The following is a 25,207-nucleotide window of genomic DNA, read 5'->3' as shown; positions in this document are numbered from 1 at the left end:
TGCTATCAGAAACTATGGTGTTTTTTATACCTGCATTTTTCTATTCTTAGCCCAGAGAGAAAGGTCGGATGCGTTTTCACAGACTACAGAATGTACAAATTGCACTTGACTATTTGAAAAGACGCCAGGTATGATGCTTTTCAAAGACTGTAATCCTATGAACATATGTGATTAAGTATATCTACATAGAAACATGTCAGGGAATGACAAGGTTAAATTTGGCTGTGAATTATAATCATTAAGCTTGTGTTTTGGTGAGGCAAATATTTAAAAATGTTTTTAAACATTTGCTTCCAAGAAAATGAAGTTAATAGTAGGTGTAAGCTCAGAGGAATTATAAGTGGCTACATTTCCATCTGTATGAGAGCTGCTGATTTTCCTTCTGTTTGAGTCAGAATGCATTTGCCTAGGAATTTAGTGACATTTTAGTAGCAACAGAATGTTAAGAATGCCAATGAACCGTTCTTGGTTGTGGGGAAGCAATACTTTATTTTTTATACTTAGTATATAAAAACACTTTATTTTTATAAAAATATTTTATATAATACTGTTAACTTAGTGTAAGCATTTTTAGTACTTAGTAGTGATAAAAAATATTTTATTTTTTTTATAACTAGATAATATTGGATAACTTATGGGTGTTTTATTTTTTAATGAAAAATAAAACATTTCTGACAATAATCCCAAGTTAGCTTAAAGTTTCAGGAGAAATTATGGAAAAGAATTAGCACTATGTTGGATATGATCTTGATCTGGTGGCATTGTGTATTATGGTGGCATAAACCAAAATATTAGTAATTTTTCAATTAAAAATTAGAAAATTAGAAAAATTAGAAAAAAGAAGGTAAAGAAATGCAGAAGAGTTGAAAATTACTGAAAACAGTGAGAAATCAAAGGTGGCAACAGTTTTGCTTTTTGATGGAGTATAAAAAAAGAAAGAAAGGAAAGGGGAGAAGGAAACACTAGCTGTTATTATCCCATCATTTACTTTATCATAAATATGAAAATGCTTTTAGTTATTAAATACTAGCAAATTCTCAGTGATTAAATATTTTAAATGTTATTGGCGTTTGCCTCATTATCATTCTTTCTAGTGGAAGTTTCCAGAAGGATTAATCATTAATTATGCCTCCTTGTCTGAAATGGTTTTTGCCATTGTTTTGTCCAGGAAGTAAAATGTTAAATATGGTATATAATTCTCAGTAAATTCATAATATTAAACTCTTTTGTCCAGGACATAAATGTCAGAGATCATCTTTGCAGTTATTTACCTGAACATACAGTTTGACAGTTGATCAGCTTTATGTCTGAGAATTATATTTTAAAAAAATATTTGAACAGCTTTTCAAATGCCCAGTGACTTATTTATTTATTTATGGTAAATTGATAGAAAAATAATGCTAGTTTTTTTTTTTTAAACTTTGTGATGGATGTGTGAGAAAAATCTTTAAAATTATTTTATGGTTCTGACAGCTTTCTACTTAATGTAAGAGTAAAATAAATCTTATTTTTAAAAGACAAAGTTATTTCTAATTTTATAATAAGATGTCAAGTATTTAGGACTTCTCACTTGAGTTGTTTTTGTTTTGACAAGTGATTGCTTTAAACTTACTCTAAAAGAAAAAACTACAGTAATACCTGTTTTTCCTTTGTGGCTATCCTGTAATTCATCATTTAAAATGACTGAAGATAAGGGTAAAACAGTATTTAGGGTATTACTGATATTTAAATCATTCCGTTTTTTCTTTGTTTAATTTAGAATTGCTTTTATGTAGGTAAAGATAACTTATCTACTGATTTGATAAACAGTTTGTTTTATCTCTTCTTCACATATAAAACAGGTGAAATTAGTGAACATTAGAAATGATGACATAACAGATGGAAATCCCAAATTGACCTTGGGATTAATATGGACAATAATTTTGCACTTTCAGGTAAGCCCAATATTTCTTAATTATCACTTGTTTTGGTCTCTCATTGCTAGTTTTCAGGTGGTTCATATGAAGGGTAAGATATGCATTCATGTCTTATGGGAAAAAAAAATTTCAGACTTCTTTTCTGAAACAATATATTTAAATCGTTCTTTCAAGTAACATGCTGCTTGTGAATTCCTCCTTTCCTGTTCTTACCGAATTTAAATGAATTTTAAGGACAGTGTTTGTAATCTCAGAGTTGGAAGACAGAGATTTCTTTTTACTGAATGCAGACACATTTCTTTTGCTCATCGGACAGTATTACCTGTTACAGATATGTAAAGATTTTGTGACTCAGACTTTCTGTAGAATGGTTTTTATTTATACAGTTTCTCAACTATGTCAACCGTTTTCTCCTTCGATAGACACTAGATGGCAGTAAAATTATAAAGAGATCTGAATTAGAAGAAAAGTATCCATGTTTTGTGTAGAGCTGTGCTTTCTCACTCTAGATTTGAGGAAAGTACAAATTTATTGACTATGAATTATTATCTAATAAACCTGTGCTGATAGAGGACTGATTTTGATTTAGTTTTTGTGAAATGATGCATTTAAAAAAATCACCCTCATTTGATTTAAGGTGACTCCTAACTTCGGAACTTGCTTTAGTTTATTAACTGCTGGTCTGCTTAAGAAATGTACTGTGCAGCACAGAGCCTGACCTGCAATAGGCATGCAGTACCTCTTACTGACTGATTACTCTGCACTCGCTCCTTGAAGCAGGAGATACCTTGCCAGCTTCAGAAAGGAGCTGGAATTTGAACCAAATCTTGTGAGGAGTAAGACTTTGTTTTAAATTTGGCTGAAATATAAGTTTTGTAGGGGAACAGTGGAAAATAATGTACCTGGGGCTCATTTGGGAACAGGATAGATTTGACAGTGCAGGGAGCTACAGGAAGTAGAGTCTAGGTAGGTTCTAGGGCCTGAAGAGGCAGCTGAACAATTTCAGCAGTAGGAAAGTGGAGGAGACCCAGGCAAGCAGAGGAAAGGTGTTAGGTAGCCAGATTGTAGAGTAGTTATATAGGTGAATGTCCACTCAGCTGGGCTGTTTATGTCAGGGAGAGCCAGTAAGTGGAAGTCAGGACTCCAAAGGACTGAGGGTCCCCATTACTGGAGGAATCCATCCTTAGGGGATCAAGGATACTGAGCACTAAACCAAGGCAAGGATTTGTGCATGGAGCACAGAGCCAGACCATGTCATCAGATTTGGGTAAAGTCTAAGTAGAACTGGCCAAAAAACTGATAGCTTGTGGAGGTCCTCAGTGCCTTTTTCAAGGATCCTTTAATTAGCCCTAAATGGATCAGGTCCCAGAGCTTTTAGTAGGGTTGAAACTGCAGGAACCCCCGATGGGAAAGTCAGAGGCCTATCAGAGCAGAGAACCAATCACTTCATCAGCACAGGGCTGGTGGGGCAGTGTGTGTCTGAGTTTGGAATGTCAGACTAAGGACCACGGTGGGGCAGTGGAAAGCACCCAGGCTTTGGAGAGAGGCAGAACTAAGTTTTAGTCTTGGCTCTTTCATTTATTGCTGTGATGGCATCGGGTAAGTCACTTTACCACTCTGAGCTTGAAAAATTGTATTTTAGGAAACAGAATCTATCAATCTAGTAAAATAGATAGAAATGAGCAGAGTCCAGAGTTAGAGAGATAAGCTAGGAACCTGAAGCGGTGATCTCAGAGTGGAGTCATAAAGTCCAAGACGCAGTTGGGAATGAAAAAATTGAATCCAAGAGTTGCTATTTTGAAGGAAGAAAGAAAGGGACTTAGATGTAGGGCATAGAGGATGAAGGAGATGTATTAGTTATAAATAACCAAATTTTTTAGCCTGGGAGATCAAAAAACAGTAGACCTCTGGGAGACATGGGGATGATGGTAAGGGGGAAACTCATGGCCGGAGGGGTTTGATGTGATGGTGGGATATCCTGCACATCTGTCTGCTGAGCAGCTGGAGACAGTCAGAGGTACAGATAGTAGAGTTGGGAGTCAGCGCTATACGGGTAGTCAGTGATTCTGTCAGAAAGAAGGGATCTTCAGAGGATCCAGAAGAGCACAAATGGAGAAGAGCCAGGAGCTAAGGAATAGAAATTTGGGGAAGGCCTATGATGATGGGTATAGGAGGAGATTCTGTTGAGAAGATAGAAAACGAACATTTGGAGAGATGGATGACGTAGCAGGAGAATGCATTGATGAAACCAAGGGAAGAGAATTTCAAGCAGAAAGGAATAGTGAGCAGTATGAAACTCCACTAGAGACTGTGAGAAATTTAAGACAGAGTGCAGGTTAATGTTCTGCCTAGAAGGAAGACCTTGGAGACTCAAGGTACTGGGAGCAGAGACAAGAAAACAAACTGAAATGTGCAAGCTAGAAAATAACAGATTGAAATGTGCAAGTGTAGAGAGTCAGGAATTAGAAGCAATGTATTTAGAAATATATTTCCTATATTTGAGGATTTTTTTTTTTTTTTTTAAGAGATAGAATCTTGCTCTGTCTTGCTCTGTCACCCACCCAGGCTGGAGTATAGTATCTTACTGCAGCCTTAAACTCCTGGGCTTAGGCCATCCTCCTGCCTCAGTGTCTCAAGTAGCTGGGACTACAAGCGTGTGCCACCATACCCGGCTAATTGTTTTATCTTTTGTAGTGATGAGGTTTCACTATGTTGCCCAGGCTAGTCTTGAACTCCTGACCTCAAATGATCTTCCCACCTCAGCCTCCCAAAGTGCTGGGATTATAGGTGTGATCCACCACACTGGGCTTTGTTAGAAGAAAATAAGGCAAAAGTTTATTCAAAAGAGACTTATGTAGTAAGAGAGCCCTTTGGGGTTCAGCCATCTTTCAAGGAGAAAGGAGAACTAACTAGTCACAAAAGTACCAAAAGAAGTTTTTCTCCTAATATGATCCTGTGGCATGATGTTATAGAATCCATTGTATTTTTGGGCTTGAATTACAAGATGCTATGATTGATAAATTATCACCAAAGTGAAAATTAGACTGAGGTCTCTTTAAAATGGAACACATCTATGTTTCAGTAAAATGGAAATATTCCTTCTTATTTAAATGCAATAACTTTTCTTAGTACTATGATAATTTAATATTAGAACTAATATCTTACTCCAAGATATAAGGATATTTATAACAGTGGTAATCGTTCCCACGTAGAGTGTCTGAGCTTTTTTCCCTACACTTTACATAAATAATGAAGGCAATTCAGAAGACCAATTTATTTTATTTAAAAATATTTGTTATAGGCATCATAAGTTGAATCTGTTTTCAGTTAGGCTTTCTGAAAGTAGGCATTACCATGACAGTAATCCTGTATCATTAGTTCCACCATATGCTAGATCCAGAGATACTAAGGTAATATATATGTTTTCTATTTATTGGAGGAATTTACACAAAATTAACTATAATCTAGGATGATGAACATTGGTGGTATATATAAAAATAGAAATGTATGGGGAGGGAGCCTTGTGTAGGATTCGGAAGGCATTAGAGAATAAGGGAGATTTGTACAGACACTAGAGATAGGCTTTGCAAGATGAATGCCAGCTGCCAGGCAGAGACTAAAGTTGAGCCATTTCTGGGAGAGGGAGCAGTGTATATGGCCTGCAAATGGAGATAGCTGCTTAGCATGGCTGGGCTAGAGGGAAGAGGGTGAATGCAAATCACTGGTTGTCCTTCCAACATGTCAGCACAAATATCAGCCATTATACTTTTAAATTCTCTTGAATACTGTTCCATTGCCTTTGAAGACATTGAAAATCAAATTTCCCACTGCAAAGGAATGATAAATATGTGAGATGATGGATATGCTACTTATCCTGATCTGATCACTGTACATCATATGTATCAAAATATTACTGTGTACCACATGAATATGTGCAATTATTATTTGTCAATTAAAAAAAAACAAATCGAAGACCTTATTTTTACCATCTTGTTTTCTAGGATGTTCAGTTTTTGCCACTGGAGAATATTTAATTTTCTTTTTGAATGATTAAGGTAAACCTTACAAGGCAGGGTCTGTTGCTGACAAACATCTGAAACATCAGTGCTAAATTGACTATTTAATTGAATATTCTTACTCAGCAAAATATGATGAGTGTCATCTTTTGATCAGTATAAAGACTACTTGGAGAAAGGCAGTTATTAATTTTTTCTAGTAGTCACATGATTTCTGCTTACGTGTAAGTCCATTTAATGCCATACTAATTTCCTTTTTATCATATCTATGACTCAGTGTTAGAAATATGCACACCTTAATCAGGTTTCAGGCTGACTTACTATTTTTCCATAGAGCCCTAGTATAACTGCATAATATTTAACTAGGGTACAATTATAAAAGTTATGTATAAAGTTTAACTGCCTTAATTCATGTATAAGAATGCACGGATATTTCCTTTGGCTAAGTGTTTCATCACAAATTTTATCTATTTGCTCATATGAAAGTCCTAATAATTGGATAATGGCAATGACTTGGAAATTTACGTAATTTAAAAAAAATACTACAAACTATTTTAAACCGTTAATTTTAGAAACAATTTTATTAGATTATTTGAAGGATTGAATATTTATTATCTCTCCATTGGCTTGTTATTGAATCATACTGTTTGTGTGCAAGTACCAAAATTAGTTGGTGTTTCTTAAGAAAAAAAATTATTTGGTAGAGGGTAGAGACTCTCTGAAAGTAAATTTGAAAGGCACCTTGAAACTAAGTTTGAAAGGCACTTTCCTAAGTCTCACCTGACTGGTATTTGCTTTCTGTTTGCTCTGATTTATTGAATCACCAAGTTTCAAAGGTTAAGTGCAAACTTTGGTAGTGTGTCTGCATTTCAGTTAGAAAGTTAAAGCGAGGGTCATAATCTTCTCATACAGTACAGCTAAGGGTTTGCCTTGAAAGCTCATCAGTGTTGTAATTTGACAGTGAACAGTAATGTTTGTCTAAGAGGATTGGTGGCCAGAAATAAGCCACAGTGTCTAATGAGACACAGGGACCCGGCTGGGCAAGATGCCACAGCATTTCTTGCGTGTGCCTTTCTCATAAGCAAAATGGCTTCAGACTGAAGAGGATGGTCACAAAGTCTGCGAGGCATTAGAGGTCAGAGTGGAGTTTTCAAACTTAATGGAGAAGATCTAAGTAAGCCCTGGATTTTGAAATGAGCAAATTTGTAGAGCTGTGATCTCCTGCAGATCAGATGGGGAATGTCTGTGGATGTGTCAGAGCTGAGAAAGAAGAACAGTATTTAGATCCTGCCAAAACTCCTTTGAGCCCTGAAGAATATTCTCCCGGAAGAAAATATTTCAGAAGAAAACCGATCAAAAATATTGGAAGTAACACAGAGTCCGTAGAGCCCAACGATGAAAATGAAGGCACGAAGAAGAGCAGCATTCAGCTTTCAAAAGAACAGCCAGCTCTTTTATCCAGGGGACTGGTACAGGAGGAATCCGTTACCCCAAACCTCAGACTGCAAGATAGTATTCAGCAAGAGAAGACTAAAGTTGTGGCTGACAGTGTTAAACACAAACTTCTGCCGAGTGCTGCAAGCAGTTGCTATTACCATGTGAACATTTCTCCTGCTAAAGACGGTGAAACAGCAGTAAAAGTTAGTGAAGTGGATGAAAGAATTACAGAAAAAGACAGCACTCCATGTTGTGCAAGGAGGAAGAAACATTTAGATGATGTCAACACAAGAGAAATAACATTCCAGGAAAAAACTGATGTTTTTTCTTTTCGAAAGGCAGCCAGCTTACATTCTATTCACTATGGTACAGAGAGATCACTTGAAAAAAGTGAGTTTGCTGAAGAGTCATCAAAAAGTTATAGCAGTGTTCAAGAAAGGCAAAACACTGAGAGATTTTGCCCTCATGCAATACACCATTTTCAGTTTAAAAAGAAGAGATGCCATTCTCTCTGTGCTAATGTGTCCTCTGTTTCCAAGGACACAAATGGAAACGAGGTAGGTGAAATGTGGGGTCTGAGTTTAAGGTGTAATTATTCCAGGTGCTCACACAGAGCTGAAGTTTTGTAATTTGTCTTTTACAAAAGTTATTTTTATATTAGTTTATGTGAAAGCTGTAGAGTTTTTGTTGCATTTTATTTGTAGTCTTAGGTTTGGTTATTATGATTTTATTTTTTGTGCTATCCACATTCTTGAATCATGCTTTAATTTCAAAAATCCTGTATGTTTTTGTTATTGATGGAAGACTTAGAAAAGCTCTAGTTTAAGAGAGTGCATATCTGTTGAATTTCTCTAGTTCATGTTTCTTGACTTTGCTTATGATGGAAGAGCCTGTAGAAACTTAGCCGTACTGTAGGTAAAAGTTAAATTGGAAAATAGTCATAGAGAGGACACAGTAAAATATCATTCAGTACTGACTTGCTGATCCTTAAGTTTGAAAAGCCAGACTCTAGTTCTCTGTTAGTTTTTATGTATGAGAAACATTCATATAATTGCTCTCAATTTTGTGTATGTGTTTGTGCTGAGGGTGGGGGCACAGATGAAATTGCCCAAATCTGTTCTGTTTGTTATGTGAGTTATTCCCCAGGCCTCAGTCTAAAATCAGAAATCGTTAGGGTAGCATGTCATAGGAATTTGAATATGACACAGACGGCAGGAAGTTGAGATCTTTATTCCTAACACGGATATTTAGCTTTAGACAAGTTACTTATCTGGGGTTTTTACTTGCCTTTAAAGTGTAATTGGATATGTGTTTATTTACTTGCCTGAGAAATACATTACCCAGATAACTTCTGCATGTTACTAGTTGGGAGTTGATGGTTTTTTCTTTAAGCTATTCTTAACTTTATCTTTTAACAAAGAATCTAGACATAAATGGTATTTGTGATGTTAAACATTCTTGGCAAGGTCATTGTATGATTAGGCAGAGATCATTTGCACAGTGGTAGAATGAGGTTTTACTAAGGTTAGTGTGCATCACGATCATTGACCTTGGCAGCTGAGTTCTCCTGAAGGTTTCCTGTTTATATACACCACCACACCATGCCAATATTAAGTCATCAGTTCTGTTTATATTTTACTGTGGTTAACATTTTAAAAAGAAAGCATCCAGTCTATGTCATTACCCATGTAAGTCCGGCATAAAGGCCAGTGCAAAGGAAAACTACTTGGCTGCTACATGTTTATGAATATAAGCACTTGCTTTATTTTCACATAGGTTTTCCAACTGTTTTTTGCATAATTTGGCTTTAAGTGAGCTGTACATTTTTTCATTAATGGAAATTCTTAAAATCTGTTTCCTAAGTGATTCATAAGCCTTTTAAAATTTGTATTATTCTCAAACCAAGGATTTTACCCTTCTTTGTAATTTGTATATCTCATGATTTTTGGCCAATCTGATTTGTTAAATAATTATGATGTGGAGGTATATAACAAAGCCTGACAGCTTCCAGGGCTAAGCTGAATGGGATAGTCCTTACTTTATCTGAGGAATTTGACATCTCATATCCTTATAGTTCAGATAAAACTATTTATTCTGTGGCATACAAAGAGCTAGAACCAAAAGTTTACCTATTCCTTTTAGGACATTTTTCCTGTTACCTTGGAAGTGTGTGACTCTGCTTAATTATCTTTGGTTAGAATTGACCCCAGAGCTCTTTATCTTACATTGTATTCTAAACTTTTCCCTGGAGAATTAGATGCAAATGAGAGTTTCCGGCCCTTTCATTAGTATTTCATCCCAGAAATGATCCTTTGGCCAACATCTCCTTTCTCTGTTCTTTCAAGTTCTTTTTCATATCTTCCCTATTTGATCTATTCTTACTCTTGGTCATATGTAGGGTTGGACTCTATGTTTGAGTTAACTTCCAAGTAGAACAGTGTACAATTCTTTGAGCTTATCTTTACCTGCCTTATTTCCCCTGGTCCTGTGACATCTGTCATTCTCAGTACAGTTTACTAGCCTACCTCCTCTTTAAATCCTTGCAGTGAGTGGCCCTCGGGGCTCAGGTGGACTCTGGAGGCAGCTTAGCCAGCCCCTTCTGCTGAATATAAATGTCATAAGCATGTTGCATCTTTATTAGGATAGATAGGCTAAAAAAAGAGAATATCTTAGATTTATATATTGCTTTGGAATTGGAAAAATGCTTTTAGACACATTGTATCTTTTGATCATCCCAACAACTGTATGAAATAGGCAAAATAGGCAGTTCTTCTTACATAAAATGAAAAAATGGAAACTCAAAGAGGTTAAATAAGTCCTTAGGGCAACATAGCAAATGGGATTAGCTGAGTTAAACTGTGGCACAACATCCTCATTGATTTAGTTGTCAGGGAAGTTCTAAAAGAAATTGCTGAGAGGTCAGAGCAGGGGTTTATATTTATAGGGTCATTCATGAAGGATGAGTGTTATAAACAGAGATGCCAAGGGGTAGATCATGTTAGGAGACAGGCAGTAATGAGTTCAGTGTCCGTACCTTTTCCAGGGATCCCCTGTTTGTCTAAGACTCACCTTGCACCTCCTACCTTAGCCGTTGAGCTCCTCCCACAAAGCATTCTTCTTTCTTTAGTTTCACAAGTCGTACCACTTCCCATTCTTGTTAAGTTGATGTTAGCAAAGATGGTTGTTTTCTCCACCAATGGACCAGTGAGTTCTCTAACCTGACCACATATAAGGGTTATCCGAGGAGATTTCCAAAAAGATCAGTGTCTAGATGTCACCCGCAGTGATTCTAATGTAATAGATCAGGGTGGGGCTCAGTAGGTGATTCTGATGGTCAAGACTATGGATAGGGAGCTTTTTAAAAGTCTTGTTCTATAGCAGTGTTTCTTAAAGTGTGGCCCCAGGGTCCCTGCAGGAGGATCATCTAGAATGCTTAGTGAAGACATCTTACCCCAGACTTAATTTACTTGGAATATTTTCTGGTGGGGCATGAGAGAATGTTCCATGTGTTTTAGGCACAGTCTTGTGTATTTTTAAAAACACTAAATTTTGAAGACCAGTATCACCTTAGCCTAGCATTTACTGTTTCATTTTCTTCTCAGCATAGGTTTTCTGATAAGCAGTGTGGATTATGGGCCTAGAGGGCAGGAGGTCTGAGTTCTTCTAGTCAGGCTTTGCCACCGGAGAGAGCTGTGTGACTTAGGCAGTCTTCTTTATTTCTCTGGGTCTTCGTTTCATTTTCCGTAAGAGGAGCATCTTGGACTTGATCAAGATTCTATTACTACGAATTATGCTGTTTGTTGATCCTACTGTATGTCAGGCACTTCCTGATTATATTATTTGATCTTCAGAGCAAGCTGATGAAGGGGTAAGCTCCATCTTTATAGATGAGGAAACTGAGGCTTAGGAAAGTTAAGTAACTTGCTCAATTCACTTAACCAGTAAGTGGTAGAGCTTGGATTTGATCCAAAATTGTCTACCAAGCTGAACTCTTAACTGATGTAATTTACCCTATTTTTCCTACGGACATGTGTTCCAGTTTCAAATTTCTGTGAATCCATATACATAAGTGTACCTTTTTGCTTGTTTAGTGTTTCTACTCCTCCTTTTTCCCCTCTCTTCCTTTATTCCTGTATCAAACATTTATTATGCATTATGTATTGAACCAAAACTAGCCACTCTGAGATCAGTAAAACGTAGCTCTTTTTTTGTACGTATTGTATCCCATTGTTTCTTCATAACAAATGACAGGGACCATGGCTGTAAACTTAGTCATCTGAAAATTAGGACTCTGGGATGATGATCATGAATAATTTTAACTTCTCACCAAATCATGTGGCTGTATTAACTAATGAAAATTGAACTACTTTTATGTTTCTTTCCATCCTTTGGTGAATTGCTAATAGATAGTGCAATGACCTAAAGGAAAGAAGCCAAGGAGAGAAGGAGGAGAAATAGGAGCGTGGATATTATAGAGATTATATTATCAGCCTCTGAATAATGAAGAGTTGAATATTTTTATTACATTGACTTTTATATTAAAAAAAGTTGAAAAAATTTTAAGGACCATCTTAGAATATGAGAGGAATACATCAATAGTCAACTTCCCTGAAATATATTTCTTCATTATTTTTTCTTTAGCCAAATCTTTTATGAAGTTTAGCCTACAGAATTCACTTAGAATTCAAGGACTATAATAAAATATAAATGTGTTTTTCTCTTTATATGATAACTTTCCTCCACAAATCTTGAACACAAATGTCACTTTTTCTGTAGTTGACTGGTTAACTCATTTTGTTCTGAACATTTTATCTCTTTTCTTAAAAGGAAGATGTATTTATGGACTTTTTTGACTTTTTCTAATCATTTAGATTTCATAACCAGTTTGTGAAAATATAGTTTTAAAATAATTGCATAGAGGCTTAGATCCCTATGTTGGCATTATTATAATGCCTCTGTCTTTTAAATTAAATGAAGGACTTGCAAAAGTTTAAAGTCCTTTGCTCTACAAAAAAGGTAGTTATTTTTATGCTAGTTTTTCTCCCCCTTTGAATAAGAAATAGATGAGAATTTTCTCTAGGTAGTCATCTATTCAGAGCATTAACATTTGAACTTTATTAACTTTTTAAGTGCTTTTGTCCTCCATTTAACCCTTCCTTTTATGTAGGCAGTTTTTATCCAGTTAGCATTTTCAAAATGTTTGTGCCATCTTTGCAGTTAAAAATATTTTGTGGAGCATTTTCACACTTTTTTTTTTTAAAAAAAAACTTGGAAGCAGATGCTAAAATGTGTTGATTACATTTGTTTCTGCCAAAATAGTTGAGACATTTTTAAAGAAATTGTTTTTGGAAGCAAACAACTTAGCTTGGAAATATTTGCTTGTGTTGACAAATTCAATATGGAATTTGCTTTTGCTTGACTAGTGTCAAGTGATATGATAAAAGAGTTTAAGCAGTATGATATTCACCCCCTTAAACAGTTACGTGCATTCACTCACAGTTCTGAGCCCCATGTTCATGTCACCTCAGTCTCTCAACATGGAGGAGGTACTATTGTTATCCTCAATTTACAAGAGAGAAGTCACAGGACTTCTGGATTACTGGGATCAGGAATTGAATGCCAGTCACTGTCTTCCACAGCTCTGTACCAATCTTCTTCCTAATGTTAAACTTTTACTCTTGAAATAACTTGAGACTGGGGAGGTAGGAGGAGAATCTTGAGCTCCACCTTTTCCAACCTGCGGCTTTCGTTTTTATTAATACCTAAACTCTCTCAATAGAATATAATCTTTATTTTTTGTTTTAATAAAAACATATGAAGGAACTGAATTTTCGCTTGATAATATTTTTTGTATCTAGCCCTCTAAATCAATAGAGGTTTTGTGTTCTGTGTGGAAGAACAATTGACCAGCCATCATTTCTGCATCCATTGTGTGTCCCACAAGTCAGTTTCTGCTTCTGTGGAATGAGGTGGTTTATCGATAGGTAAAGCTCCTTCTGCAGTGCTGTAGGGAGTTCCTTAGATTGGTGGAGTAGAGGAAGAGAACTTACAAGATGTTGAGTCAGAAGACTTCAACTTAACCCAGGTTTTATTATCCACATCTGTAAAAATGGGGTGGTTTCTTGTTTTGAGGATTAAATGAGGTCATATATGTAAAAAAGACTTAGAAGACTGAAGTGCTTTATACGTTCTATTCTACTGTTTTCTGCTCCTGGAGAAAAGAGGAAACGTCTTGTAAGCACCCTCTGAATAGAATAGTTCTATAAATTTTCACTGTTTTTAACAGGACACTTCTTTCTCTCCTGTGGACGTAGAGCATTCTGCATAACCCGAGTGACCTGCTATCTTCCTTCTCCCTGTAATCCCACTTCCATTCGTCTTCTCACTCATTTCTGCAGCAAATATTTACTGAATACCTATTATGATTCAGACAATGTATTGACTATATTCCTCAAATTCCATAGCTAGCAAAAAACTTTGTCAATCTGTTGGAATGGAAATACCCCTTGGAGGAACCAATTTTTGAAGCTCATTTTGGTTATTTATACTACTAGTAAGGTAGGAGTACATTTCAAAGGAATTATTGAGAGTAACCGTGACATGAGAGAAGAAGAGAATATAATGCCAGAGGCAAATCTGCTATTCTGTGAGGGAAAAGGCTGTTGGTTAAAGAGGTGTGACTGTTCTAGTGAGGAAAATTTTTATGAACCCTGACAATCCAGTTCATGTGGGAAATCCAGGAGTGTGTCTTCCTCTGAAAATGTGTAGTGTTCTTTGTCTCCACTATTCTGCCAATATGGAGGCTGAGGAGCTGCAGTGAAAAGGCTCTTGAGTTTAGGGGTGGGGCAAAGCTGGGGAATTCCCTTTCATGACCCGTATCTGTGCAGCCATTTTCCCAGCGGTAGTGCACTGACACGGAAGCCCGGTTAGTGGCATCCACTGTGGCTGCTGACACAGAGGAAAGATTAGTCTGAGCTGTAACAATAGACTTTTTTTCTAAATGTAAAGGATAAATTTCACCCTCTTGTAAAATCTGAACCAGGATTTAGGATTCCTGGGTTCATACCCTAGGTCTCCTACCAGTGTGCTGTGAGACCCTGGGCGAGTGACATCACCTCTTTTAGTTTCATCTTGTTCACTACTGAAATGAGGGCATCCGCCAAATGGCTCTGCTTTCTTTCAGTTTGAATTCCCATGATTTCTTAATCTTTACTATATTTATAACTTTCTCTAAGCTAAAAAATTTCTGTTCTCTTAACTACAGAGATGTTGCCTTTTCTACTGTATTATGTAGAATATTTAGATGGTAGATTTGATAATACTTTTTAACAAATTATATAATTATTTAAAATGTTTTAAAATAAAAGTTGCCTTATTTGCTTGTATAGAATAATGCATTACATATATTTAAAAATGGGAATTAGCTTTTAGGGAATATCTGAGTCAACTTTGGAGTTGGCTGTTCTTGTATACTCAGTGCATGCCATGACCATGACAACATCTGTAAAAATAGGATATTCTTATTGCCCAGTTGTCTGGTGGCCTTGACTTTGCTCATAGGACTTTCACATTTACAGGTTCAGCTGACTAACACGGGTGAGGCTGTTGCAATTCATTTAGCAGTAAGTGGGTCATTTAGCAATAAACTGTGAATGAAATTAGAGTGTGCTATAAGATGGGATATGTTGGCTTGTTTTCTTTCATTGAAAAGACATTTTGAGGCTATATACCATGTCAAGTTTATGAAATTTTTTTAGAGAAAGGATTCAGAGGAAGCTCAGCTTCTCTACTTGACATTGGGTTCTCACTGAGTGGTCTCTGGACTTGTGCTCCCTGCTGGGCACTTTTGTGCAGTGGTGAGGGCATTCTGTTATTATTGAAAAGTGAGGTTAATTGGAAACCATTAAATTTTCTAAAATGACAAAGTTTACACGACAGGTTAAAACTCATTCATACCAAATGAAAACACGAAACGTGTTTCTGATCTTTCGTACTTTTTCTTTCTTTCTGACTTCCTTTTCTTTCTCTCACTCTTCTCTGATATTATTCAGCAGATAGTTATTGAGCACCCAATATGTGCCATGTGGGGCAGAGTATGGGGAGAATGTTCCAAGGGGAGAAGTAGTTTGAACAAAGGATCCTAGGAGATCCTAGGAGAGAGGGAGAGCGTGGTTCATATAGCTTGATGTTCATATGGTTTGCACACACACAAGGAGAATGGTGTGGATCTGGAGAGAGCAGCCAAGACTGAACTGGATTACTGTGGCTGAAGAGTAAAGAACAAATTGGACTGGGAATGAGAGTAGTGCAAAACTCGGTGCAGCGAGACTAGTTAGGAGGCTGTTACTAATCCAGACACTGAGGCTTAGTTCCAGAAGAAGGTGGAAGCCCAGTATTATTCTGGGCCTGTCATGACTATGTTTTAACAGATGTTCGTACTGACTTTGGAGACTAGAGGTAACCGTCCAGACTAGACACAGTAGCTGTCTCAACTCAAATTGTAAGTGGGAAAAGAGAGGAAATGGGGATAATCTGCCTGCAAAAATCTTAGGACAGTTAACATATCCATATCAGTAGGAGCTTATATTATCTTCCCTAAGGGTGTGGGAGACGAGCAGATGAGTTTTTGGCAGCATGAGCCAATATACATGAGGAAGAGTCTGAAACGTTGGATACTTTTATGCTTTGAGAGCTTCAGTACTTGTTGCTTTGGTTCCCAGATTGCAGAAGCAAAACATTCTGCTTGTTCTCAGGTATTTATTGTGTCCTTAAGCTGCTTGTTGAGACTGTGGGTCACATTGGCTGACTGTGCTACAAGAGGCACTTGGTCAGACCTGCACATTGAAACAAAACTCGTTTTGTTTTACAACCCTCACTAACCATGAGCAGGCCTGTCTGGTGACTCCACAGTTGGAACTATGGTGAATTAGCGTCAGACTTTATTCTTTGTATATGAACTTTGCCCGTCCCACACCCCCTTCTCCCCCAGATTCTCACCTACATCCCCTGCACCACCTTCTTTTAGTTCCAGTCATTGGTGCTTCGATCATTGGATGTTGTCTCAGCTTTACCAAGGAGAAGGGAAAATACAGAGTAAAGTATCAGTGTTGTGTGAAAGACTAGCGGTACTGTGGGAGAAAGAGCAGTGAATGTAGAAAAGAGTGTGAGGGTTTTTTGTTGTTGGTAGTGATTTTTTTTAGGCTAAAGTTAGTTTTTAGTATTTTTATTTCCATTTTTGAGCTCGCTTATATGGAGTGAAAAGGTAAAATAGAAGTGGCGACTTCTTTATTCTCAAGGCCCAGAATCCTGAACTATGAAAGTGACTTTCTATATTGGTTATCTGGATATACTTTTATGCCCTAGGGGGCCCAAAATTATTTTTCTAAAAATATAGCCACCTGCCAAATTTCTAATTCAGCTGAGTTTGAGGACCTCTTATCTAAATAGCGAGATTATCTGAATATTTATTACCAGCAGGAGCAATACTTTTAGAATCTGCCTTTGGAGAACTTGTTTTCTAACATGTACAGGCAGTTTTTGAGAATGCTTCATGTTGAGTATTTTTATAACCCAGAACTGTTCTCTGTAAATCAGCTTTTGTCAGGGCTCTGGAAAATATTTGCAGTTGACACAAAAATCTTGTAGATTCTTCTTTCTACTTTAAGCTTGGAATATCTTGGAAAAGGAATCCACATAAGTGATAAACGGCAGGTTGGCCTTTTCTTGCTCGAGCTGTGTGGTGGCACCACCACATTTTGGGTTTTATTCCATGGGGAGGAAATAATATTTTCATTGTTATTCAAGTGAAATAAAGATTTGGCTGATTCAGTGTATATGTAAGAAAAAGTACATGAAGATTGGGGTGTTTTTGTGTTAATTTGCTTTAACCAATTTAATGCCATTTTCATGTGGGAGTTAATCTAATTGTCTCTGATAATAAAAATAAATTTAAGCAGAGTCTGTGATAAATTATTTACTGAAATTTCACAGATAAGCCAGCCAAAAGGTTAGTGAAGTTGCTTAGTTAGTTATGAAAAGTTAAAGAAAATAAGCCAAAATAATGATTTTGATAATAAGTAAAATAGGAAGCTTCTGAGAGGCAGACTGAGGCATGACAGTTCATTCTCTCTGATTTCCATTAACATCGAGACTCAGTCTGGAAGAAGATGAAGCTGTGCTGAGTCCAATCATTCTAGGCTTATCATAACTAAGTCTTAAATTGGGATGGACACTGGAGTTCACTTGGACTTATGACACAGTGGTACATTATCCAGGCATGTTGACCTCCTCTCATTACACTTACCTTCAATTTGTAGGAGAAACACTAGAGTTTGGTTGTTTTTAGACAGTGCCAAAATAAGTTTTTTGAAAAATGTTGTCAAATAGGTCATTTGTATTTTGTAAATAATAAGCAGATAAAACCCACTTGGTTGAGTGAGGTTTTTACAGGTGGATCAGTTTTGTTGGTTGGGGTTTGTATATCTTTGTAGGTAACAAAGGCTCTTCTCCTATGTGGGACTTTGAAATATATGATAAAGCAGAGGTGATCAAGAATATGCATGTTGCCATTGATCTGATGTGCAGATTCCAAAGGTGTCTGACTCTATCATAAAGTCATTTGTTCATCGGGTGTTTACTGAATGTCTGTTATGTGCCAAGTACTGACTGAGCTGGGCACTGTAATACTAAGGTGAATACAACATTGTGTGTGTTGTATTCAGTGTGTGTTGCTCATGTCTTAGTGAAGGTAGAGAAGATATATCAAAAGACAATAACGATACACAGCATGTGCTGCTATCATAGCAATATGTGTGGGTTGCTGCGAAAGCACAGGGGACAGTGAGGTCCCTCACAGAGATCCCTGAGGCAGAATCAGCTGGAGCTTCCTCAAGGAGAGGGATGAGGGAAGTGTAGTGTGGGGTGGGGGCTGGTGTGGGCATTCTGTGGGTAGGGGGTGGCACGTGTAAATGCGTAGTGTCCTGTGGAGCTGCATTCTTATTGTGGGAACTAGAAGTAGTTAGTGTGGCTGGAGCACAGAGGAGTTTTCTGGCGTGGGTGTTAGAGGGGAGGAAGGAGAGATGAAGCTGCATAGGACTACGTGACCAGATGGATGTGGGTACAGAGGTTGAAAGGGCATCATGGATGACTTCAGGGTTTTTTATTTTGGGGCAACTGTGTAAATGATGGGGCCATACTCTGGACTAGGAATACAGAAGGAAGAGCAGGAAGGAAGAGAAATTCAGTTTTCAATGTACTGAGTTTGAAGAGGTTGTGAGGTATAGCACAGTGGCTAAGAGGAGCAGCTTTGGAGCCAGACAGATTCAAGTTCAAATTTTACTTCTACCTGTAAGTAATTTGGGTGAACTTGAGCAAGTTGTCTAATCACTTTATGTTTCTCTGTTATTTATACAATGAGATTGTATGTTGTAAGGATTGTAAGAGATACTTGTGAAGTGCTCAAGCACAATGTCTGGCTAATTTAAGTGCTCAATATGTGGTTAGTTTTACTATTTCCACAGAGGTGTTTGTTAGGGAGTTGGGGTGAGTTTAGGGGTAATGTTTGGGGTGGGATATAGGGATTTGGGAGTTGGAGGCAGTTGAAGCCATTGTAATAGAGGGAGATTATCTAGGGAGAGTGAAAAGAGAGGGTGACTGAGGTCCAGGCCCTTGGGAATGGCATTAAAAACTGGCTGGCTAGGCATGGTGGCTCACACCTGTAATCCTAGCATTTTGGGAGGCCGAGGTGGGAGAATGACTTGAAGCCAGGAGTTTGAGACCAGCCCAAACAAGAGCGAGATCCCATCTTTACAAAAAAATAGAAAAATTAGCCAGGTGTCGTGGCATGTGCCTGTCATCCCAGCTACTCAGGAGCCTGAGGCAGGAGGGTCACTTGAGCCCAGAAGTTTGAGGTTGCTGTGAGCTGTGATGATATCACTGCACTCCAGCCTGGATGACGGAGTGAGATTCTGTCTCAAAATAAATAAATAAACAAAATTGGGTAGCAAAGGAGCCTTTAAAGAGCACTGAGAAGGAATGGCCAGAGAGGCAGGAGGAAAACCAGGAAGGGGTGACATCATGGAAGCCAAAGAGGAAAGATTGCCAGTGACAGATGCCTCAGAGAGATCAGGATTAGAAAATGGAACCATTGGAATACAACCCACGAGCTCTTCTCCATGTAGTGTTTCTATCCTTAGACTGTAAGCTCCATGAGGATGGTTTTGTAACCAATTCCTATTAATGGTACAAGCAGATGTTTATGAGTGTTTGCTGAATGAGTGGAGACTGTGAAAGAGGAGATGATAGATGATCTTTCACAGTATCTTTCAACTCTTCAGCATTCCCCTCCCTACCGCATCTATTATGTTTAGCAAACAATTTAATTTCCTTCTTTCCTGGGAAAATAGAGTTGTGAACAAGAACTCCCTCATTTCCTTGTCTGGTCATTTCTACTCTGTTTTATTGGAGTGATAGGGATGGAAGCCAGATCCCAACAGGTAGAGGAGTGACATTAGTAAAGACAAAAACATAGAATACTTTTTAAAGGTAGCTTTACTGACAGGAATGTGAGAGAGAGATGGTCATAAGCAGAGAGGGAGTTGATTTTATGAAGGTTATTTATTTTAGGATGGAAGAGGCTTGGGAAAATTTTGAGTACTGAGAGACCCAGGTGAGAGGGGATAACTGATGGAGTGAGAGTCCTAGGAAGCAGGAGGTGAAAGGATTCAGAGCACAAGAGGAAAGGTCATGTAGAAGCGAAGTTTGTGGTTGACAGGGAAGTGAAGGAGCTCTCACCCAGATGGCTATTTTCTGTATAAAGAAGGAGATGAAAAAGTGATTGTTTGCTAAACATAAAAGAAGAGGTGGTAGAGTAGGCAGTTATTGAAAAATAGTAAAGAATTGAAAGAAGCATTGTGAGGAGTGGAAAAACTGGCCAGTTAGGACACCAAAGGGAATTGCCAAGTTTCTTAGAGTGCCTAGCTGAGATCGCAGACCTGGAGTTTGTGGTGCTTCAGTCTGCATGGTGGTATGGCTTTTTTCTAGTAGAGGTTTATAGCTTAGGGCAAAAGCGGAGAAGATACACAGCTGGGTTGATTAGGACTGAGATTTGGTTGCATGGTTGCAGGGTAAGAACAAGGGTGTGAGGGAGTTGAGGATATTAGCAAGAAAGTGGTGGAAGTGATGGATAATGCAGTACAAGACAGAGAAGGGTGTAAAGATAAAAGAGGGCCCTGTTGGGGAAGAAAAATGATTTTTCTTCAATCCTCATAAATTCTTAGTTAGAATGGATGCCTGTAACAAAAGACAGATTAACAAGAGAAACACAGAAGTTTGTTAACATGTATATTTTGTATATACATAAGGTTCCCAGGGAATGAGCAGTTCTCAAAGAGGTGGCTTTGCATTCCAGTTTATATAGCATCTTCAACAAAGGGCAGTTAATATTTAGAGAAGTGACAAGGCAAAAGAAAACTTTTAGTCTCTAGGGCAGCAATTTATGGGAAGACAGATAGATTGCAGATAAAGGCTAGTTAATAAAGCTTGTTTATATGGATTCCTCTAGTGCTATCTCTAGGCCCATCATGGTCTAAAGTTATCTTCAGTGGTTAACTTTTGTTCTCTTTGGTTAAGAGGGGGAAAGATACCTTTTTCTTTGTAAATGTATGTCCTGCTTTTAGGAAGATAGAGGAAGGGCAGAGAGCTTCCCTGCATCTGCTTCTTTTTAATTGTCTTCATCTAAACAATCCTTCATATTTTAGGGTGGCATCTTCTGGCCTCCCAGAGTCTCCCTTTTCCCCCCAAGTATATGTGAAATATACCTATAAATAAGCTTCTGTTTGTTTTTCTCTTGTCCATTCCAACTAAGAACTTATGAGAGTTGAGGAAAACATTACTTTTCCTCCCATGCAGCTCATAGATTGGAAAAAAATTGGGCAAGTCAAGGAATGTGAGATGTTGATGAAGTCAGATAATTGGTTTAGCTAGAGTTAGCTAATGAAAGTGCTGGAAGAGCAGGAAACTGCTGTGAGGAGTTAAATATCTGAGATGGACTAATTCCATTTCAAGATGATGAGATCCAGGACGCAGGTGTGTGACTGGCTGAAAGGGAGGAGGACAAAGGACTGAGAGTGGGTACTACATGGAGACAGGGTTTGGGAGTACAGGCACACACTCATCTAGTTGTCACACCTTGGTGGGGATGCGGGCATCATTTTGAGGAGAGGAAGAATGTAGTAGAGAAAGAAGGAGGTAGACGAGTAAGGGTGGCCTACAATGTAAAAAATGACATTTTTGTATGTATGGATAATTGTTTGAAAACCACTGGGTTTGCATTACTGGGGAGGGAGAATATGCCTGCCCTGCCTTTGGGACTTGGCTGAATTTTAGTTAACACAGTGGGGGAGGCTTTGGGTTCAGTAAGAAGGTAAAAGCAGTTTAAGATATTGAAGATGTAAGAGACTTTGTTTACCATGGAGTAGATATTTCTGGAAAGTTTGGGGATGGTAGCAAGCTGGGTCAGGAGAGATGAAGCACAGTTGAAATATGGACATGAGAGGCTCAGTGACAGGAAGAACTTGAATTTGGGTGGTAGCCAGCAATGACCAGGATGTGAGGCATGAGAGCTTCAAGTTTCCAAAAGGAACTCTGGTATAAAGTATTATGTTTGTTTTTGATGCTAGGGACAGATTGTTGGTGAACTTTAAGAAGCAAATACTTCGTAAAGTATTAACACAGGTAATAAAATTGTGGTGGAAGAAGCTAACATTTATAGTTTCTATGTACCAGGCACTTGACTATTTCATTTAATCTTTAGAACCACCCAAGGAATTAGACATTATTATATTAATATCATCATTTAAGTTTTTTTAAATTGACAAAAATTGTATATATTTATTGTGCACAGCATGTTGTTTTGAAATATGTGTGCATTGTGGAATGGTTAACTCAAGCTAATTAGCATGTGCATTACCTCACATAATTGTCATTTTTTTGCAGTGAGAACACTTAAAATCTAACAGAGTAGACTGTAAATACAATACATTGTTATTAGCTACAGACACCATGGTGTTCAATATATCTCTTGAAATTATTCATCCTATCTAACTGAAATTTTGTATCCTTTGACCATCATCTCCCAGCCTATCTCCATCGTCTACCCTTAACCCCTGGTAATCACCATTCTCCTCTCCCACTTCTATGAGTTCAACTTTTTTAAATTTCACATATAAGTAAGATCAATCAATATTTGTCTCTCTGTGCCTGATTGATTTCACTTAATGTCTTCCAGGATCATCCATACTGTCACAAATGACAGGATTTCCTTCTTTTTTTAAGGCTGAATAATATTCTATTCTGTATATATATCAAATTTTCTTTATCCATTCTTCTGTTGATGAACACCTAGGTTGATTCCATATCATAGCTATAGTGAATAACCCTGCAATAAACATGGGAGTGCAGATATCTCTTTGACATACTGATTTCATTCCCTTTGGATACATACCCAGTAGTGGGGTTGCTGGATCATATGATAGTTCTGTTTTTAATTTGGGGAGCACCTCCATATTGTTTTCCATAATGGTTGTACTAATTTACATTCCCACTAACAATGTGCCAGGGTTCCCTTTTCTCCACATCCTCATCAACACTTATCTTTCCTCGTTTTGAAAATAGCCATTCTAATAGATATGAGATGATATCACAGTGTGGTTTTAATTTGCATTTCTCTGATGTTTAGTGGTGTTGAGCATTTTTTTCTCATACTTGTTGGCCATTTGAATGTCCTATTTTGAAAATGTCTATTTAGATCCTTTGCCAATTTCTTAACTGGGTTATTTGCTTTCTTATTATTGAGTTATTTGAGTTCTTTATGTATTTTGGATGTTAACTCAATATCAGATGAATGATGTGCAAACATTTTGTCCTGTTCTATAGGTTGTCTCTTCACTCTGTTGATTGTTTCCTTGGCTGTGTAGAAGGTTTTTAGTTTGATGTAATTTCGTTTGTCTATCTTTGCTTTTGTTACCTGTGATTTTAGGGTCATATACAAAAAATCATTGCCCAGACCACCATCAAGAAGCTTTTCTATGATGTCTTCTAGTAGTTTTTCAATTTTGTGTCTTAATTTTAAGTCTTTAATTCACTTTGAGTTGATTTTTTTAATATGGTGTGAGATGGGGATCTTTGTTCTTCTGCATATGGACATCCAGATTTCCCTACAGCATTTATTGAAGAGACTGCCCTTTCTTCATTGGCACTTTTGTCCAAAATCAATTGACCAGAAATGTGTAGATTTTGTTCGGGCCTCTCTATTGTTCTGTTTAACTATGTGTCTGTTTTTATGCCATTACCATGCTGCTTTCATTACTATAGTTTTGTAGTATAATTTGAAGTCAGGTAGTTTGATGCCTCCAGGCTTTCTCTTTTTGTTTAAGCTTGCTTTGGGTCTTTTGTGGTTCCTTATGAATTTTAAGATTGCTTTTTCTATTTCTGTAAAAAATGAGAGAAATTTAGTGGGAGTTACATTGAATCTGTAGATTGTTTTGACTAGTATGGACATTTTAACAATATTCATTCTTTCAGTTCATGCACATGGGGTATCTTTCCATTTATTCGTGTTGTCTTTAATTTCTTTCATCAATATTTTAGTTTTTAGTGTAAAGGTCTTTTACCTCCTTATTTACATGTATTACTAAATATTTTTTTTTGGTAGCTATTATAAATGAGATTTCTTCCTTGATTTCTTTTTTAGATGGTTTGTTATTTAAATTTTAAAGATGAAGAAAATGAATTTTAGAGAGATTATGTGACTAGTCTGGGTCATTCATTTCATTAGCTGTTGACGTTGAGATTTAAATCCAGGCAGCATGAATTGAAACCATCTCTAATCATCACTGTATTGCCTCCAGGTTTTGAAGGGAGGTTCCTAGAATCTGACCTGAATGTGGAACCATCATTAACCTGTCATTGATGGAGGATTCAGGCTGTTTCGCTGAATACACAAACTTCAAATCAGGGATTATGAATGGCAACTGCAGACTTACAATTTTTAGCATTTTATTTATTTTTCTTTTTAGTTTTGGGTGCACAGTATCATGAAAAGTCTGATGTAGTATGTGTACGTAAAACAGTCTGAAATCGTGTGTGTGTGTAATGATCTGAAAATCATCTATTGGAAACTTATGTAATAAGAATATTGTTTTCTCTTTGTTGATATATGGACCATTTTGTGACCTCTAAACTCCTCTAACATCCTTTCTCTGGTAAAAATGCTGTGTAGCGCTTGAACCTACTAAACTGGTACCTTAAAGTTGAAATTTACTGACTACTGTAGTTAATAGGTAATTACTTTTGTAACTAGACTGACATGGAATGTCCTTGAATCAGCAAAAAACAGTCCCCCTTCTCCCCAGCTATCTGCTTTTTCTGTATATTGCTATAAACACCACCCATGTAGTTCCTGCATTGTAAGCATTCCCCAAAGCAGTTGATTTTATAATTTGTATAGGCTTACAGGGACCTGTTGGGAAATTTTACCTAGAGGCTTAACTTTTTCATTCACAGTTTCCTAGATTAGTTTCTCTGAACCCTTGTGTTCATAGATTTCGATTAGTTTGAGGCACCAAATTGGAAAAAAAAAAAAAAAAAAAACATATTCTATTACTCTTCTTTACAGGAAGAGAATGGAAGAATAAAAAGTCAAGTTTTTGCTTCTCCCTTTGTCAAAAAGAATAACAGTAACCACAACAATAGAATAGCTAACCTATATTGAGCATGCATTTACTACGTGCCAGGCATTACACGGTGCTGATGTTGCTGAATTCTCGGAACACAGCATAA

The 25,207-nt window shown here is 37.2% G+C and overlaps 1 protein-coding gene across 9 annotated transcripts in view; it reads left to right on the top strand.

The window, feature by feature from the left end:
- The window catches only part of DST (dystonin), a 443,403-nt gene that overhangs the window by 221,758 nt on the left and 196,438 nt on the right, over nt 1–25,207 (top strand). For all 9 annotated transcript variants that reach the window (XM_069487494.1, XM_069487495.1, XM_069487498.1 and 6 more), the window contains 2 exons: nt 51–128; nt 1,842–1,934. In XM_069487494.1, the coding sequence (XP_069343595.1) occupies nt 51–128; nt 1,842–1,934 (171 nt within the window). The remainder of the gene's footprint in view (nt 1–50; nt 129–1,841; nt 1,935–25,207) is intronic.

The sequence above is a fragment of the Eulemur rufifrons genome, chromosome 15, assembly GCF_041146395.1.
Source record: "Eulemur rufifrons isolate Redbay chromosome 15, OSU_ERuf_1, whole genome shotgun sequence".
NCBI classification, from domain to species: domain Eukaryota; kingdom Metazoa; phylum Chordata; class Mammalia; order Primates; family Lemuridae; genus Eulemur; species Eulemur rufifrons.
The sequence above is the reverse complement of the archived record's forward strand: the minus strand, read 5'-3'. Positions and strand labels throughout refer to the sequence as shown.